Source organism: Formica exsecta, unplaced genomic scaffold, assembly GCF_003651465.1.
Source record: "Formica exsecta isolate Colony F162 unplaced genomic scaffold, ASM365146v1 scaffold346, whole genome shotgun sequence".
Taxonomy (NCBI): Eukaryota; Metazoa; Arthropoda; class Insecta; order Hymenoptera; family Formicidae; genus Formica; species Formica exsecta.
This window is the reverse complement of record NW_021850713.1, coordinates 31649-49624: the sequence shown is the minus strand read 5'-3', so window position 1 is coordinate 49624 and position 17976 is coordinate 31649. Positions and strand designations below refer to the sequence as shown.

Sequence of the window (17976 nt, the reverse complement as noted above, 5' to 3'; positions counted from 1 at the left end):
GAACTATAGATTTCCAGGCGATCTATGCGCTCAATGCGTGAAACGGAACGCACCCTTAGGCCGGTATTCATAGTCAGTTCTTATTTCAAGACCGTCTTAAGTAATGTCTTAAGATGCTAATACGGCTCTGTGATTGGTTTAGGACATCTTAAGATTGTGCTTAAGACGGTCTTAAATATAAGAACTGACTATGAATACCGACCTACATATCAAAGATTGAAATTTGACAATCAGGATAAAAAAAACTAAAATTTCCTTGTCCTGATTGGTCAAATTTCAATCTCAATGCATAGCCTGATACGGGCTTTAAGGGTGCCGTCCCATGTCAGTCGGAAATTCGGAAAACGGAATCTCGGAAAAGTAATAGAGTGAGGATCAACCAAACAAAATTATTTGAAGAAATAGCGATTTATTTAACTTGAAGACTATAGGTATGTAAGTTATGCTCTTCAACGTTTATTGCAATATTTTAGTTAAATACAAAAGATTATCGGAATTGAATTTGTATGTGTATAAGAAGAATGTCATTATTAATAAATAATTGTTTGATAAGTATTCATAAATATTCAATTTTCTATCATATAAATAGTTAAAAATTATCGGTCCGGAATTTTTGTGGCTGATTTTCCCATAGACTAATATTTCCGGAATTCGGCTAATATTTCTGAAATCGAAAAATTTATTTTTATCGTTTTATGATAACAAAATAATTACTATAGTAGAAGAATCCATAAAAAAGTAAAATTTGCATGTATTTTTCATTATAACAGAAGGTAATGAAGAAATGTTCTAAATTAAAAGACGATTCGAGATTAAAATAGCATTCCGTTTTCCGTAAAAGTCACTCCATGGGAAACGAGGCCACCACAAAGTCGGATTGGCAAAAGAATAATCATAGCAAGCAAATATATAATTAGTATTAAATATTAAATAAATAATTTTTAAATAAAATTATTTATAATAATAAAATTATTTATAAATATTAAATAAAATTAATTTTTGTAGTGAAATTGTTCATTTTTTTCTATTATATAATTTTACAAAATAATATACATATATATTGTTGTACCTTCTCCCGGAGACGAATACAGCAGATTCATGAATAACCGCCTTAGACGACCCGCAGGGACGCAACAATATATTCTTTATTTTATTAAAAAATTATAATGGACTTAATAATGCTAATGCTAAGAACGGAGGGCGGTCCTCAGCGAAGCTCCATTTACGGCACGCAGACAAAGTCCATTGTGCCTCTCCGATAAGCGATCCCTCAGTTCAGGCCCAATCTCCTACAAAAGAGGAGGAGAGTCCTGCCTGGGAGATCACCCACCTGCTGGGACTCCAGGAAAGCAGAGACCAGCAGTACCAGTCTGACCCTGGCATAGGCCGGGCAGTCACACAGCACATGGAGGCTGGTTTCCTCCGGTGCGTCACATTTCCTGCAGTTGGGCCTCATACTGATGCCCAATTTCTGCAGGTGGTAATTGAGAGTGCCGTGTCCCGTGAGAATGCGAGTTACTAGCCCGGCCTCTCGTCTACTTAGTTTTTTGATGCTGCTGGCGAGGTCCTCTCTCAGAGAATCTCCAAGGAGAGCCTTCGCCTGCCTGCATTCGGCCGCGCCCCTCCAGGAGGCCAAATGCTGGTTCCGCAGCCAGCGACCAATCTCCCTTTTGCCTAGACTGCGAGGGATTCAGATCACCGGTCCCACCAACGCAGTCTCCGAGCCAGCTCTAGCAAGCTGGTCGGCCGCCTTATTGCCCTTGATACCAGAGTGCCCAGGCACCCAGATCAGAGCAACCTCGTTGTCCCTCGCAAGTTCTCCCAGGGTGCCTCTGCATTCCCAGACCAGTTTGGAGGTAGTAATCGGAGCACTAAGGGTCCTCAGAGCCGCCTGGCTGTCCGAGCAGATGCTGATGCGCTGGCCCCTCTCTTTATTAGCGAGAAGTCCTTGTGCACAGCACAAGATCGCCACTATCTCCGCTTGGAAGACCGTGGCAAATTCACCGAGTGGGATGGATTCACCGCCCCATCCTGAAAATAGGATGAGAAAGGACTCCGTCGGGAAGTTTAGTGTGCCTGGTGCCGGCTCTCCATTTTCCCTCACAGCTGAGACGGTAAGCCGCTGATGCAGCAGCGGCGACGACCGTGTGGCAAAGTGGCTCAATACCGAGCAGCACTCCCATAACCGCAGTTGGCGTGGTTCTCATAGCCCCTCTTAAAATAAGAGCCATCAGGTGCTCCAGCGATATTTTCGCCAACGCTAGCTGTATCCTAGGCCACCATACTACTGCAGCATACAGCAGCTTAGGTCTAAGAATGGCAGTATAAATCCAGTAGACCATTCCCGGCCTGAGGCCCCAGGTCTGGCCAAAGGAGTTTCTGCACAGCCAGAAATAAGAGGTTACACTCTTACACCGATTGTCCAGGTGCTCCTTCCATGTCAGCTTCCTGTCTAGGATGACTCCCAGATATTTCACTGACACGGCCGGTGTCAACCTGATGCCTCCCAAGGTGGGCCCCACTACAGTGCCCAGCTTGTATCTGCGAGTGAATATGACCAGCTCCATCTTCCGGGGATTGACCGAAAGGCCAGTCACAACCACTCCTCTACCGTTCCAAGAGCACTCTGCGTGAGTTCCAGGAGCGTGTCCAGAAAGGGTCCTCGCACGATAATTGCCGGATCGTCGGCGTATCCCTGCGCAAAGAAACTCTTATCATTAAGTTTGTTAAGTAGTCTATCGACTACTAAGCACCAAAGAAGTGGAGAGAGCACTCCGCCCTGCGGGCACTCTCGATCCACCCAACCGCCGACCAGTGATGCCAGAAACGGGTCCCGCGGCTTACGGCTCAGCAATGGAAGAGGTAACGCACACAAGCGCGAACCGCGTACATGTGCCACATGTCTTTTACAGACAAGATATTTCTTACACACTTTTCTTTTACAGTTCTTTTTCAGAAAATTTAAAATCATCATTACATACATATTTTAGAAGCTCTGGTTTCAAAAAGTGTTTACAAACTATTATTAAAAGCTCTACTGATTTTGGCTGCAATAAATGAATTCTTGCTTCCAGAGCTTGGAAAAATGCATTGAAAGAATTAAAAAAATTCAAGGTTTCCTGAAAACATTCGCTAAATTCTTGATAAATAGCAGCATGCTTGGGACTGCTGTTAATATAATTCGCCATCTTTTTTAAAGATTCTTCACAATATTCCGGTATTTTTGCACATGCGGCATGTGCAGCAAATGCAGCGGAATAACAGACGCATTGTCGCATGATAGGGCAACGATATTTAAAAATGGAATGTTTAATTTCCACATTTCACATTTGAATGCATTAAATAATTTTCCCTCCTTCGCGCTGCTATTTCTCGCATCAATATTAATTAATTTAACTAATTGCGTGCAAATATCTAATGTTTCAGTGTATGCATGTATATAATATATATTTCTAACTGTTTTAATACATATAACAATTAATAATATTTTATTTTTACAGAAGAAATAAATGACAATATGCAGCAAGACGCAGCAGCAGCCGAAAAATAATAAAAATGGTAAATTATTTATTTTTTATTATTAATTTATTAATTCATATGCATGATTATATTATTTATTTATTTATTATTTATCAATGTATATCTTTATGTTTCACACAAAGGAAAAAAAAGAGGAGGCGGTCGGTCTCGTGCTCGCTAGTACAACCAGCGAGCAGGGTGGGACATACGTGGCGGCTAGACCGGTAGAGGCGGCCCTGCAGGCGGTTCGGCTAGTAGAGGCGGCCCTGGAGGTGGCCGGGCCAGTAGAAGAGAAATGAGGAGCAGAGGCCGAGGAGTTATGAGGGGCCGAAGTGGCCCCAATATCATTAAAAATTTTTACATAAGATATTAAAAAAATAAAAAAATAATAAATAATTCTGTAATTATTTATATACACCCTACATTTTTCCCATTTATCCCTCTTGCTCTCAGGTACAATATAATATTATATAATGTGGTATAATAGGGTTTTAGGCGAAGATCCACATTAAAAAATCTAACGCGCCATTGGTGATATCCCATGGGTGGTGTGGAAAAACACTATTCGTAATTTTCAGCTCATTCATTATGTATGACACACAAACGTACATGTGGTCAATATATGTTTGTATGTCGTTATTGTGTTAAAAATGTGTATATATATAAAAAATAATATGACAAAACGATTTATTTTCATCCTGAATACATAACACTAAACAGTATACATATAATATTTAATTAATTTAATAATTTAATGAAACATATATTTTAAAAAATTCCATTCAATTCGAAATTAATTAATTTCACTTAAATACGTGAGCGACTCATTCGCTATGTAGGCTGTAAAAAGAATATTTAACGCTGTCATATATATCAAGAATCAAGAAGCGAGCAACATCGTCCGTCGCGTCGCCCGTACGCCCGTCGCTATAGTTGCCGGCTCGATAGGAAGGAGAGAGACAGAAAACAGTATATTTGTCCTCTTCTGCCATCCGAAGTTAGCCGAAGCTCACACGTACGCGGTTTGCGCTTGTCCGCGTTATCCCTTCCACCTCGGTTGCATGTTGCTCGCGTCTCAATTCTGGCATCACTGGCGCCGTCTCCGTAGAGTAGCCCATCCTGTAGACATGTTGACCTCGACCAGCTTCTCCAACGTTTTCAAAAGAAATGACGTCAGGGTGATCAATCTGAAATCCTTGGCAGAGGTGCAGCAGGTCCTGCCGACTTTAGGTATAAATACCACCCTCGCCAGCCTTCAAGCTCTGGGCGTGTAGCCCAGAGCAAGACAAGCTCTCAGGGTCCGCGTGAGCGGCCCACTGATCTGCCCGAGCCCCTCTTGTAGGAGCGCCGGAAAAATCCCATCCGGTCCAGCGGACTTAAATGGTTTAAAGGTTTTGACAGCCTACGGTCCCGGTCCCCACCAAGAGATCTTCTTATTAGAGCGAACTGCTCTCGCTGGACAATTATTTTCGAAGCTGCCCACTAAAGCCCTTTGTAGATGATCTACGCAGAGCTCTACCTCAGCAGCGGTCCCGTGCCTCTTAGGGAAGCCACGAAGACCATTGGAGAAATCTTCTCGAAACGAGTCCCAATCCGTCCTTTTCGGATTTCTTCTATAGATTGTTTCAGTCCTCACATTGGCAAGCCTGAAGACGATCTGCCTGTGATCAGAGAGAGAGGGCTCCGATGAGACCTGCCACCCGACAATCTCCGGAACCAAATTGTTCGAGCATAGAGTAAGGTCAAGTACTTCACGCCTAAGCACATTCTGAAATGTTGGTTCGTTGCCCCTGTTCAGGATCTCCAGGTTAGTGGCCACCAGGTACTCCAGAAGCCTTCTGCCCCGATTGTTAATATTGGTGTTCCCCCAAACTGTGTGGTGCCCATTAGCATCGCACCCCACTATAAGCGGCAGCCCCTTATCTTGGCAGTAGTCCACCAGTCTAGCCACAGGTCCTGGCGGAAGCGAGCCCTCCTCTTCATGTGGGAAATACGCTGAGCTCACCACCACCTTCCTGGTCTCGCCTGTGGTGAATCTGAGGAAATCCACCGTAACTGCCACAACGTCCCTGGAACAATATTCCGGTATGAGTTGCGCTTCTAGTCCCTTGACCGCAATCGCGGCCCTTGGACTGGGCTCTGTGGGGGGCTTGAAAAGCCTACCACAGGCCGCAATGTCCCTAATGCAGCCCCTGTATACTTAGGATTCCTGCATTAGGTAAATACCTGTGTGCACCACAGCCATGCTCCTGGCCAAAACAGCCGAGGCGCCCCTGCTGTGGTGCAAATTGATTTGGGTGAATCCCACCGTCGCCATGCCCACTTTATTGAGGGCCCGACGCTGGCTTCTCCCTGCCCCGTCGCCTCACTACGAGCTCCGAGCAGACCCACAGTGATATGCTCGAGCCCATAGCTAAGCCTAAAGTCCGACGCCCTCAACTTGAGGACACTCTACTCCGGGATGCCAAGAATGAAGTTCCTCACTTCTGGGGAAGCCCCAACATTCTCGGCAAAAACCTGCCAACCAGCCGTGACGCTGCCCGGATTCTGCCTCTCCAGCAGCCTCAGGACCGCCGCCGCAGGCACCGGAGGACCCGGAACCCAAACAGCCGTCCTGTGCTACTTTTGAAGCGCATCCAAGCCCACCACCCTGAGCTTGGCACCCTCCCAGGGAGAGATGTGCCCAATTCGCTCCGAGAGTCAATTGAGCGCTAACTCATCCTCTCCTTTAATGACTACGGCGCCGTTACGCAGCACCGCAGTCCCCGTGAAGCGAGGCAGGGGACCCTCTCGGATCACCGCCAGCTCACTGACCACCGTTCCCCGCAGCAAATTCAACTGCTCAGGAGTCACCGCCTGTTTGGTGTAGCCTCCTGCACGATTGCTCTCGCCAAGGGGTCCGCGGCAGAGACGTAGGGCCCAGTAGTCTGAGCCCTAGACCTCTTCATCGCTTTCTGCACTGAAGGAGGGGTATCAACGGAGCCCGTCCGGCACCTTTTGCCGGTGTGCCCCTTCTCCACGCCCTTCGGAGTTTCTCCGAGAGTCCCAGAGGAAGAGGGATCTGACCCGGCTAAGGCCATCCCCCTGTCCCTCTTGGCCCTCCTCTTCTCGGCTCCACAGCGATTCCTCTTACGAGAAACCGCTGCTTCGCCGACGCCAGCCCCGTTCCCTTCCGGGCCCTGAGGAGCCTGTTTGGGAGTCGAAGCCGCCACCCCTGAAGGTGGGGGCCCTCGCGAGCCCTAATCCTCAGTCCCCCCAAGACATTCATCAATATTTAGTTTTACAAAATCATCCATAATAGGTCCCACAAGAAGCTAGGGAACTAAAGTCCGCCCGGGCAGAGCCCCGCATGCCCGGGTAAGGCTAAATACTCTGGGGTTTCGCCCGGTGCCCCAGAAGCATCGTTCGCGGCACTGCAGCCTTCGCCACAATAGCTCCCAGCTTGGCTTGGGGAGTCGGTCCGCGGCAGTAGCCTTCCCAGCCCCAGACAGGGTTTTACGCTCGCGGGACCGGTTATAGCCACTACTGCCCAGGAGTCTACTCGGGTAGTCAAACCCGGAGGCAGCCTGGGCGTCCTTCTATCCGCCGCCCGAAGATGCGCCCGATAGGCGCTCAATCCATGGGTGTAATGGACTTATTAACAATTAATTTTTAACAAAAAATATAAATAAATAAGGCCTTTACGAGCAATATATGGATGAACAATTTAGTTTTAATTTTAATTTATTACATAAAAATTGTGGGACGTTTCGACACTCTACTTGTGTCTCCTCAGCCACTCAAAAACTTAACAATAAGGCGCCCGGCGCAAGATCAATCATACCTCATGGTTTGATCAATACAACGTATATATGGCATCCTTCACCTCTATCAGCGGTCGCAAATGTGCTCCTCATGTGGTCCATTGACTTTGAATTTTAAGTGAAGTTATTGTGTTTTTACAGATGAAATCGAACGTCATGTTGGTAAAATTTGTTTGTATTGCAATGCATAGTCAGTTATTATCTGTCAATATTTTACAACATTATTATTATATATAAACCAATATTACAATCAAATGCAAAAATCACTTACAATTTTTATTCCTACTAGTTAAACGAAAGAACAATATTATGTAAAGGAAGTTATCTAGCGCTGTCACTGACTCGAAATGAGAGATACAAGCATTGTGTGGATCTTTTATATGTTTTGTCAAATGTCAAACACGCAGACGCAAAATGTGAGACTCGCTATTTAAGATTTTGGAACATCAAGCAACGGAAAGTATGCATGGTCTAACAATTCTGTTTCCTCCATGATATTAAGGCCGTTTCTTTGTTTTTTTATGAAAATCGCCTCTGATATTAATCTTTTGTGATAATTGGATTCTTGATCCAAAATCTTAACATTGTCCCAACCCATATGATGGTTTATTTCAATTACGTGTTGAGAAACCACTGATTGTTTTTTGTTAAGTTTATGTTCATTAATTCGGGTTTTTATGTGCCTCTTTGTTTGTCCTACATATGACGCATCGCATTCAGTACACCCAATTTTGTATATGACGTTTTTATTACAATAAGCAGGACTAACGTCCTTGTGGACTCTAATGAAACGGTTGAGGCGATTAAAACATTTGAATCCAGTGGCAACATCGATGTTTTTGAAAGATACAGAAATTGATTCGGAGAGACCTTTAATGTAGGGTAACGCTATGAATTTTTTGTGGTTGTTGTTGTCTGTGCCATTGTTTACCATTTTAAATTGGAAAGGCAATCAAATAGTTGAAAACTGTTTTTTACATAGCCGCAAGCTAGTGGCAAACTGTCGTTTAAGATCTTGTGCAAAAAATTACCGATTGCATATAATGGGCTATTGATGGAGGAAACTATGATGCGTAACGGATAGCCTGTTTTATGAATTTTTGGAATACCGTAGGCTTTAGGCAGTAGGCCATCACTTGATTTAAGATAATGGTACAATCGTATAGAAATGTATTTTTTATCTAGGAACTTTTTTAACATGTTATTAATGTCAGATTCGATTTTTTTGATTGGATTTTTTTTAACAGTAATGTATGTGTCTTTGTCGCTCAGCATCTCATTAATGTAAGAAATGTATTTATCTCTGTTCATGGCTACAGTTGTATTGCCTTTGTCGGCTCTCGTGAAAATAATATTATTATTTTCTTTAGTGAAATTGACCGTTGATCTGTACAAACTGATAAGAGAAATGTCAACAGGTAGAAATGTAGGTTTTTTATTTTTAATATTTTGCTACTGCTGGACAGCTTTGTTTCTAATCATGAGCTTTGTATTATTGTCTAATTTTTTTTTCTTAGCCAGAGCTTTATTTTCTATGTCTTGTAAAACAATGTCCGCTATGATGGGGGACAATGGCGAACCCATGCAGGGGTGCCAAATGTTTGTTTGTAAATGTTATTGTCAAACGTCCGGGGTTAATGACAGATAGCCATATAGAGTCCACAAGGACGTTAGTCCTGCTTATTGTAATAAAAACGTCATATACAAATCTGAGTGTACTGATTGCGATGCGTCATATGTAGGACAAACAAAGAGGCAATTAAAAACCCGAATTAATAAACATAAACTTAACAAAAAACAATCAGTGGTTTCCCAACACGTAATTGAAATAAACCATCATATGGATTGGGACAATGTTAAGATTTTGGATCAAGAATCCAATTATCACAAAAGATTAATATCAGAGGCGATTTTCATAAAAAAACAAAGAAACGGCCTTAATATCATGGAGGAAACAGAATTGTTAGACCATGCATACTTTCCGTTGCTTGATGTTCCAAAATCTTAAATAGCGAGTCTCACATTTTGCGTCTGCGTGTTTGACATTTGACAAAACATATAAAAGATCCACACAATGCCTGTATTTCTCATTTCGAGACTTTCCACTTTATATTTACACATTAAAAAGTATATGCGTGGAGACAGTATGTTCCGTCCCCCTGCGGGGGGGCTCTACTATTAAAAAACTATACACATAAGTTTGCGTTGAACTTCGCTTTGCGTGGAAAATGGAAAAATTCAAGGAGCTTCGTTCCCGAAATGTAAACAAACACTTTTTCCACATCTGATTTACACAAATACAACAAAAACAAACTTTATTTTTTCTTATTTTATAACACAAAAAGCATTAAAACGGTGAAACTTTAAAATTGCATATCTCTGGAACCAGAAGAGAGTACCACAAAATTCAAAGTGCTTATTGCTTAGGAATGTGCCCTCTATAATATATGTGAAAATGAAAACGATTCGTGAAGTGTAAATTAATCTGAACATTTACCCTTTTTTCTATTATTTACAGCATCGTGAGACGAAAAATTTTGCCGTCAATTTGCTCTAAACTTTTTGACAAACCAAAACAAGACAAATGTTTGCTAGACAATTGTTGTCAAAATTAAAGCACACCTTGACGCAAAGCTTTGGTAAAACGTGATTTTAATATTCTTGGCTATCTAGGTATGCTACGACCATATCCTCGATCAAGTAATTTAAATTTGGAAAAAAAAGTATTTAATTACAGACTTAGTCGGACTCGAGGAATAATCGAATGTTCTTTCGGAATTTTATCGGCAAGATGGCGAATTTTTTGATGACCATTAGCAACTACCGTAGAAAATGCAATTTCTGTAATCCAAGCAATTTGGTTACACATTTTTTTAATGAAAAAAGATTTAAACGTATCTTTAGAACAAAGACAATACGCTATCAATATTAATTAACTTACAAGACATGGATAATTCTAGCCAAATATTACATTTGGAAAGTATAGATAATTAATATATATATACATATATATACAGGGTGGTCCTCGTAACGGTCGCCACGATTTTTAAGGCACTTACAATAATCTGACATAAAAAAGTCATAAACAGAAATTTATCAGTTTCTAACCGGCAACAAATTGCAATAATAAAAATACAAAGAGAGATGATGCGCTGTCTTTGTCTCTCTTTCATCGCGTATGTGTGTAGCGTCGTCTATAATAAAAATACTTTATTATAGTGTTTTGGAAAGCTTTTGGGATAAGCTATAAGAATATGTAATAAAAAATGGGGAGTTCCATTTAAGAAAACATCGACCACATTGACCTCACCTTGAAAAGACCACTTAAGGTCAAATCCATATTTTTATCATGTGGCCCCCTCGAAACCATGCAACTTTTGTCTGAAACATTTTTTGATATCTCACTTCGTTTCCGAAAAATATGCCCGCGTCACTATAAATGCCGCACCCTGTATATATCGTGAATTATTATAGATCAAATAATAATATTTTACAAATATTTCATAATGTTCATTAATTAATGCAATAATAGATTTTTCAAAAAATTGTTTATTTGAAATCATAATTATTATGTTTATACTCTAAATTTATAATATCATAAGCCAAGTAGTTGCTTACACTGTCATACAACAACATAACACGAGAAAAAATTCTGTTTGATTAATTCAAAACGTATCATTCCCCGTCTTTGTCTCTCACTCTTTACGTCACCCTCAGTATATATACAGGGTAAGTCATTTTAATCAACGCACGCAAATATCATTAAGTACTTTTTGAGTTATTTTATATTTTAATCTGAAATATTTCGATATAAAAATTAAAATATCTTGTAAAATATTTAGTTTTCGATAATCTTACCGTAATACTTTTATGTTCAGAATAGAGAAAGCCTATTTTATATAATTCGGATGAGCAACGTGTGCCCGTCGGCCGTGCGACTTAATCTACCAAAAATATTCACAAAGTTAATTCACCAAAACAAGATTTTCTGTTGTTCGGCTTAAAGGTGCGGGCTTACGGCTGCGCCCGATCGGCTCTCTTTCCTATTTGGTCGAATAGGCTCCGGATTGAGAGTTCGCTCGCCGCTCCGTCCTTGGGACTCCATCGCTTCGTGCGGGTGGAGTGGCCGCCCCTTTGGCTGGATTATTCCGGCCCTCCGCGCTCCTTTCCTGCCATAAGAAATATAAATTTACCGGCAGCGATGTTTGTCAGTCATCAAAAATGTTTTTAATATTAGACAACTACGACCTGACGTCTCCTGTTTCCTGGGTGTCTTGGATTCCCGCTCTCGGCCGTCGCTCTTCTCTCTTCCTTTTCTTCCGCCGGATGGGATCCCGCCGCTCGATCTCGTGCCGACAACCAACTCGCGGGCTCATCTCGAGCTTACATTTTCGATATCTATTACCAATAAAAGTCAGATCTCGTCGATCTGACGATGAGGCCGCTTTCTCCCTAAATTGGGAGGACGCAGGCCCCCGAAAAACCGCTCCCGATCGGGCCATTCGGCCCTTGTGACGGACGTCCCAAAAATGTCACGTCACAATGTATTACAGAAAATTATTTTGTCATGTTGTACAATACATATAAATCAATGATATAAAGGTAAGTTAAGATGAGGCAAGTTAAAAATAAAGTATAATATATGGAATACATATATGCATATGGACTTCCGGTGTGGCACGAGTGGAGTGTGCACGGACAAAGCAAGCAGTAAGAGAAAAGTTATTAAAATTTCGAAATAAAAAGGTAAGAAAGAGAAGAGTAAGCGAGTGGAAAGCAGGAGGAAGTGGTAGTGAAGAAGGAGAAAAGAAGGCAAAGCGGATAAGAAGAGAGGACAGAAAAAATAAAGGGAAATAAGACTGTGAAACGGAGAAGAAAGGTTAGGAAACATCAAGATACGGGTAAGAAAGTGCTAGGAATACAGTTCAAAAGAAGGACTACAGATGGCGCCAATGACTGGGAAACAGAGAGTGAGTCTCGATTGCGCACATTACCGATCGCACACGACAATATTTCTCAATCGGACACAGACCCAATCGAACACAGGCTCGATCGGACGCAGACCCGATTGGACACAGTTCCGATCGGACACATACTGTTGCAATCGGACACAGGCTCGATCGGACACAGTTCCGATCGGACACAGTCCCCATCGCGAAGTTAGGTCCATCCTACAATTGTTGTGTAGATGGGAAAATGTATGCGTGGACACAGTGGGTTCCGCCCCCCGCCCCTACGGGGGGGCTTCACTATCAAAAGCTAGACACATAAGTTTGCGTTGAACCTCGCTTCGCGTGGAAAGTTGTAAACCTATGTGGAACCTTACTTCGCATTAAAAAGTATATGCATGGAGGCAGGATGTTCCGCCCCCCCCCCCTACGGAGAGGCTCCACTTCCGGAAGATATAACCTAACCCAAACCTATAAATTTCTGATATACTGTGTCTGATCGGGGCTGTGTCCGATCGGGATGGTGTCCGATTCCAACCATATGTGTCCGATCGGGCCTGTGTCCAATCAGGCCTGTGTCCGATCAGGCCTGTGTCCGATCGAGCCTGTGTCCGATCGGGCCTGTGTCCGATCGGGCCTGTGTCCGATCGAGCCTGTGTCCGATTGGGACTGTGCCCGATTGCAACAGTGTGTGTCCGATCGGAACTGTGTCCAATCGGGTCTGTGTCCGATCGAGCCTGTGTCCGATCGGGATTGTGTTCGATCGAGCCTGTGTCCGATTGGGTCTGTGTCCGATTGGGAAATATTGTCGTGTCCGATCGGTAATGTGCGCAATCGGGACGATCTCGAAACAGACAGGAAGTAGAAATAAGAGCAAGGGAGAAGAAAAGTCACTAGACAAATATATTTCAGGAGGCGAAGAAGTATGGAAAAAAGGATTAGAAAAAATAATAATGGAAATAGAGGAATTGAAAACAGAAATGAGAGAAGAAATGGAAGAAATGAAGGAACAAATAATAGAACAAATGATAGAAGAAAGAAAAGCAAGAGAGGAGGAAAGATAAAAAGAGAAAGAATGGAGACAAGAGAAGGAAATGTTAGAGAAGAGAATAGCAGCGTTGGAATGGATTAATGAAAGAAAGGAGAGAAAAGACAAAAGGAACAATATTGTAATAAAAGGAGTGAATTGGGAAATGGAGAAACTAGAATATGAAGTGAAAAAATATATAAAAGACAGTTTAATGGTGGACATAATGGTATAAAAGGCAAGCAAAATAAAATTGAATAGAAATAAAAATTTAATGATAGCGGAGATAGATAGTTGGAAGCAAAAAAGAGAGATTATGAGTAAGAAGAAAGAATTGAGGAAAGGTATAATAATAGAAGATGATTTAACAAGAAAAGAAAGAGGGATACAACAGAAACTAAGGGAAATAGCAAGAGAAGAAAAGGAAAAAGGCGATAATAAGGTAAAAGTTGGATATAAGAAAATTAACTTGAATGATAGATGGTACAGATAGAACGAGAAAGAAGAGAAATTGGAGGAGGAAAGAAGAGGAAGAAGGGAATGAGAATACGACAAAAAGGAGAGAAGATAGAGGATGCTGAGAAAGGTTTAAAAATTTGTTTTTGGGATATAGCGGGAATAACAAACAAATGCGAAGAAACATGGGAATGCTTGGAAAAATTTGACATCATAGGCTTGATAGAAACATGGATGGAGGAAGGAACATGGAAGAAAATTAGTAATAAGCTATCAAATAAATACGAATAGAATTGCATACCGGCGACAAGAGAAAATGTAAGAGAAAGGGCAAAAGGAGGAATTATCACGGCTATTAGCAAGAAACTAGAAGGAGCAAAAGTAAGGGAAATAAATAAAGGAGCAATGGAGACAAGTGTGATATATAACAAAAATAGGTGGAGAGTGATTACGCTGCATAGTCAAAACATTAAAGAAACATTGGATAATTTAATGAAGGAAATAAAAGAGGAAAAAGAAGAATATTTAATGATAGAAGGAGATTTTAACGCGAGAACGGGAGAGGAAGGTGGTCCGATAGGAACAGGAAGAAAGAAGGAAGGGTAGATAAGAAGATCAAGGGATAAAGTAACAAATAGAGAAGGACGAATAATGATAAACAAGATAAAAGAAAGAGGATGGATGATATTGAATGGAAGTTATGGAAGGAATCATTTTGAGAAGGAAGGAATGGACATACATCGGAGAATCAGGAACATCGGTTATAGATTACGTTGTAACGAACGAAAAAGCGATAGAAGAGATTAAAAAGGTGGAAGAAGGAAATAGAACAGAATCGGATCACATACCATTGGAAGTGGAATTAGGAGGCACAGAAAGGAGGAGCAGGAAAAAGAGTGATAGAATTAAGATTGAAAAAAGTGTATGGACAGAAGAAGGGATCGAGCACTACCACGAAAGATGTGAAGGTTGGTCATGTACACAGACAGAGGACGGGGAGATCTGGAGAGAAATAGAAAATAAAGTAAATAATTCGTTATTGAAAATTAAGAAAAAGATAACACCGTAGAAATTAGAAAGGAGAGAATGGCATAGCAAAGAATGGAGAAAGAAAAAAAGAGAGTTGAGAAAAGAACTCAGAAGGATGAAAAAAAGGAAAAATTAACCGGGAAGAATATATTGGAAAAAGGAAGGAGTATAAAATATAGTGTGACAACAAAAAGAAGAAGTACGAAAAGGAAGAAGAAGAAAAGATAAAATTAATAAGAACAGAAGAAGAGGCATGGAAATATCAATAAATATAGGAAGAAGGGGGAGAAAATAGATGAGAATATAGACTTGGAAAGTTGGAATTTGCATTTCATGAAGTTGTTGCGTCCCTGCGAGTCATCTGTGGTAGTTAATCCTGAAGTTGCTCCCGTCTCTAAGAGATCATCTCCAAATACGTCGCTAAGGGTTGTTGTAAAACAACGGCGGACATCTTGAGAGAGAGATCGGCCATCTTGAGTCTCGCGACGGATGTCATTCCGGGCGGACATATTTGAGATACGATTACCGTTATTACCCGTTCTGTGTTCCTTGTTTAATTGTGTGTTCTGTGTTATTATTAAAGTTTCTTTCGTTCTTTTAAAAGAGTGTTAATCATTTACGTCGCGGTACGCGAGTGCCGTTTGTGTCGCGCGTGTTCGAGTATTATCGAAGTCGACGCGCGGACGCAACAAAGTTATTAGGAGGAACAAAGGAAAGAATGACAATGGAAGAGGAGGAAGAGAGAAGAGAAGAAAAGGAAAGGATAAAGAAGAATGGAGAAGAAACGGAAGAAATAACGAGGGAAGAGCTAATGAAACAATTGAAGAGATTAAAGAAAGAAAAAGCACCGGGAGAAAACGGAATAGAAAATGAAGCTTGGAGATTAATGCCGAAAGAGATAGGAGAGGTATTCTTAAAACTACTAAACAAAATATGGAAGGAAGGAAGAATACCAGAAAAATGGAATAGAGGATTAATCAGTCCAATTTATAAGAAAGAAGAAAAAGGCGACGTAGAGAATTATAGAGGAGTGACACTGATGGACACAGCATATAAGATTTATGCGAACATTTTGAATGAGAAACTCAAGCAGGAAATAGAAACGAAACTGGAGGAAGAACAGTTTGGTTTCAGAGCAAGAAAAGGTACAATAGATTCAATATATGTGCTAAATTATGTAGTCAACAAAGAAATTTCGAAGAAAAGATATTTGCATTATTTATAGATCTCATGGCGGCGTTTGATAAAGTTGACAGAACAAAACTGGGAGAAATGATGAAGAAGGCAGGCATAGGAGAACGGTTCAAAAGGAGGATTATGGAAACATATAAAGAAACGAAGAATAAGGTAAAAATGGGAAATAGAAGAACAGAGGAGTTCTGGACAAGAAGCGGAGTGAGACAGGAATGTCCTATGAGTCCGACGCTGTTCAATGTGTATATGATGGATTTGGAGGCAGAGATGAGAAAGGAACAGACAGGAGGAATAGTAGTGAGGAAAGAAAAGTTTTGGTCGATCACATACGCGGATGATATAGTTATGGTGGCAAAAAGTGAGCAGGAGTTAAAAGGAATGATGAGAAGATTAAAGAGATATATAGAAAGGAAAGGATTGATTTTGAATACTCAGAATTCAAAAGTGTTGGTATTTGAGAAAGGAAGAGGGAGTATAGGAAGAAGAGAATGGAAATGGGGTGAAGAGAATATAGAAGAGATGAAGGAAATAAGATATCTAGGATACATAATGCAAAACAACGAAGGAGCAGAGAAACATGTATTGGAAAGAATGAGAAGAGCGATAGTTGCAATGAAATTGACTTGGAATATTGGAGAGAGGTTATTCAAGGATGATTACGAAAGAAGAATGAAGATGTTCGACGCATTGGTTGGAAGTGTGGCATTGTACGGAGCGGAGATCTGGGGGTGGAAGAAAGAAGAAAGGCTGGATAGAATAAAGAGGAAATATGTGAAATGGATTCTGGGACTAGATATAAGAACACCGAACTATATTTTAACGGAAGAAACCAAGATGAAGGAATTGAGTCAGGAGGCAAAGAAAAGAGCCATCAAGTACGAGGAAACGGCACGTCAGACGAAAAAAAAGTTAGTGGTGGAATGTATGAAGGAGCTAGAGAGGAGTGGAAGAAGCAGCGAGGAGAGTAAATGGGAAAAGAGGAGAAGAGAAGTGATGGAAAAGGCGGAAACAAGTAAAGAGGAGCTGAGAGAAAAGAGGGAGAACGTAGAAGCAAAGAAGATAGTTCAGGAAATAATGGAAAGAATAGGAAAGAAAGAAAAGGAGGAAAGAAAAAAGAAAATAGAAGAGTTTAAATACAATGAAATATATAAAAATATAATGACGGAAGAAATACCAGCATGTTTGCGAGGAAAAAGAGGAAAGAAGGATAGAAGGTTGATAGCGAGATTTAGATGCGGAAATGAAATGAGGGGAAATCAACACTGGAGAGAAGAGGAAGAAAGGAGATGTAGAGTACGTGGAGAAGGAATAGAAAATATGATACATGTGCTGAAAGAATGCGAGGAGACTAAACATGAAACGTCAGTAGAAGAATTCTTAAAAGGAGATGGAAAAAGCTATGAACTAATGAAAAAGATAGATATAATTAGGAAGGAGAAGGAAAAAGAAAAGATGAAAGAAGAGGAGGCCAGAGAGGAAGAAGGAGCAAAGTAAAGAAAGAGAGACAAAGATAGATGAAGAATACCAAAGAAAATGAATAATTATCTAGGAATATTTGAAATATTGAAATGTTGAAATGTTGAATATTTAATATTTAGTATGGAATATGTAAAGTAGAGAGATATTATAGAGATTTTAGTTTTAGTTTTAATTTCAGTTTTAATTTGATTTAATTTAAGTTAATTTAATTTAATTTGAGTTAATTTAATTTAGCTCTATTCGGACAATTTAGTTTTTAGAGATTTCAGATTTTAATAGATTACAATTTTTTTTGCTTCCTCATAGAGGAAGCTTTGTTTTCGTGACAAAATTTTTTTTCGGGTTTTCTATGCCAATGTGTTTAAAATGTTCCAAAACGTCGAAAAATCATATTCCTAAAAAATGTCTGTATGTATGTATGTATGTGTGTATGTGTGTATGTACGCAATATATTGTACAACTTCTAACTTCCGCAATTTTTGAGATATCGGGTTAAATTTTTTTTACATGGACAGAGTAT

General features: G+C 40.6%; 2 protein-coding genes across 2 annotated transcripts; both read right to left on the bottom strand.

Moving 5' to 3' along the window:
* Positions 1 to 1270: 1270 nt before the first annotated feature.
* LOC115238541 lies at positions 1271 to 2567 on the bottom strand. Its single transcript, XM_029812467.1, has 3 exons — positions 2168 to 2567; positions 1713 to 2031; positions 1271 to 1679 (listed from the first exon to the last, which is right to left on the bottom strand). Exons 1-3 carry the CDS (start codon positions 2565 to 2567, stop codon positions 1271 to 1273), a joined length of 1128 nt encoding a protein of 375 aa, XP_029668327.1.
* A 2354-nt stretch (positions 2568 to 4921) lies between these two features.
* On the bottom strand, positions 4922 to 5836 carry LOC115238540. Its single transcript, XM_029812466.1, has 2 exons — positions 5746 to 5836; positions 4922 to 5658 (listed from the first exon to the last, which is right to left on the bottom strand). Exons 1-2 carry the CDS (start codon positions 5834 to 5836, stop codon positions 4922 to 4924), a joined length of 828 nt encoding a protein of 275 aa, XP_029668326.1.
* Between the last annotated feature and the right edge of the window lie 12140 nt (positions 5837 to 17976).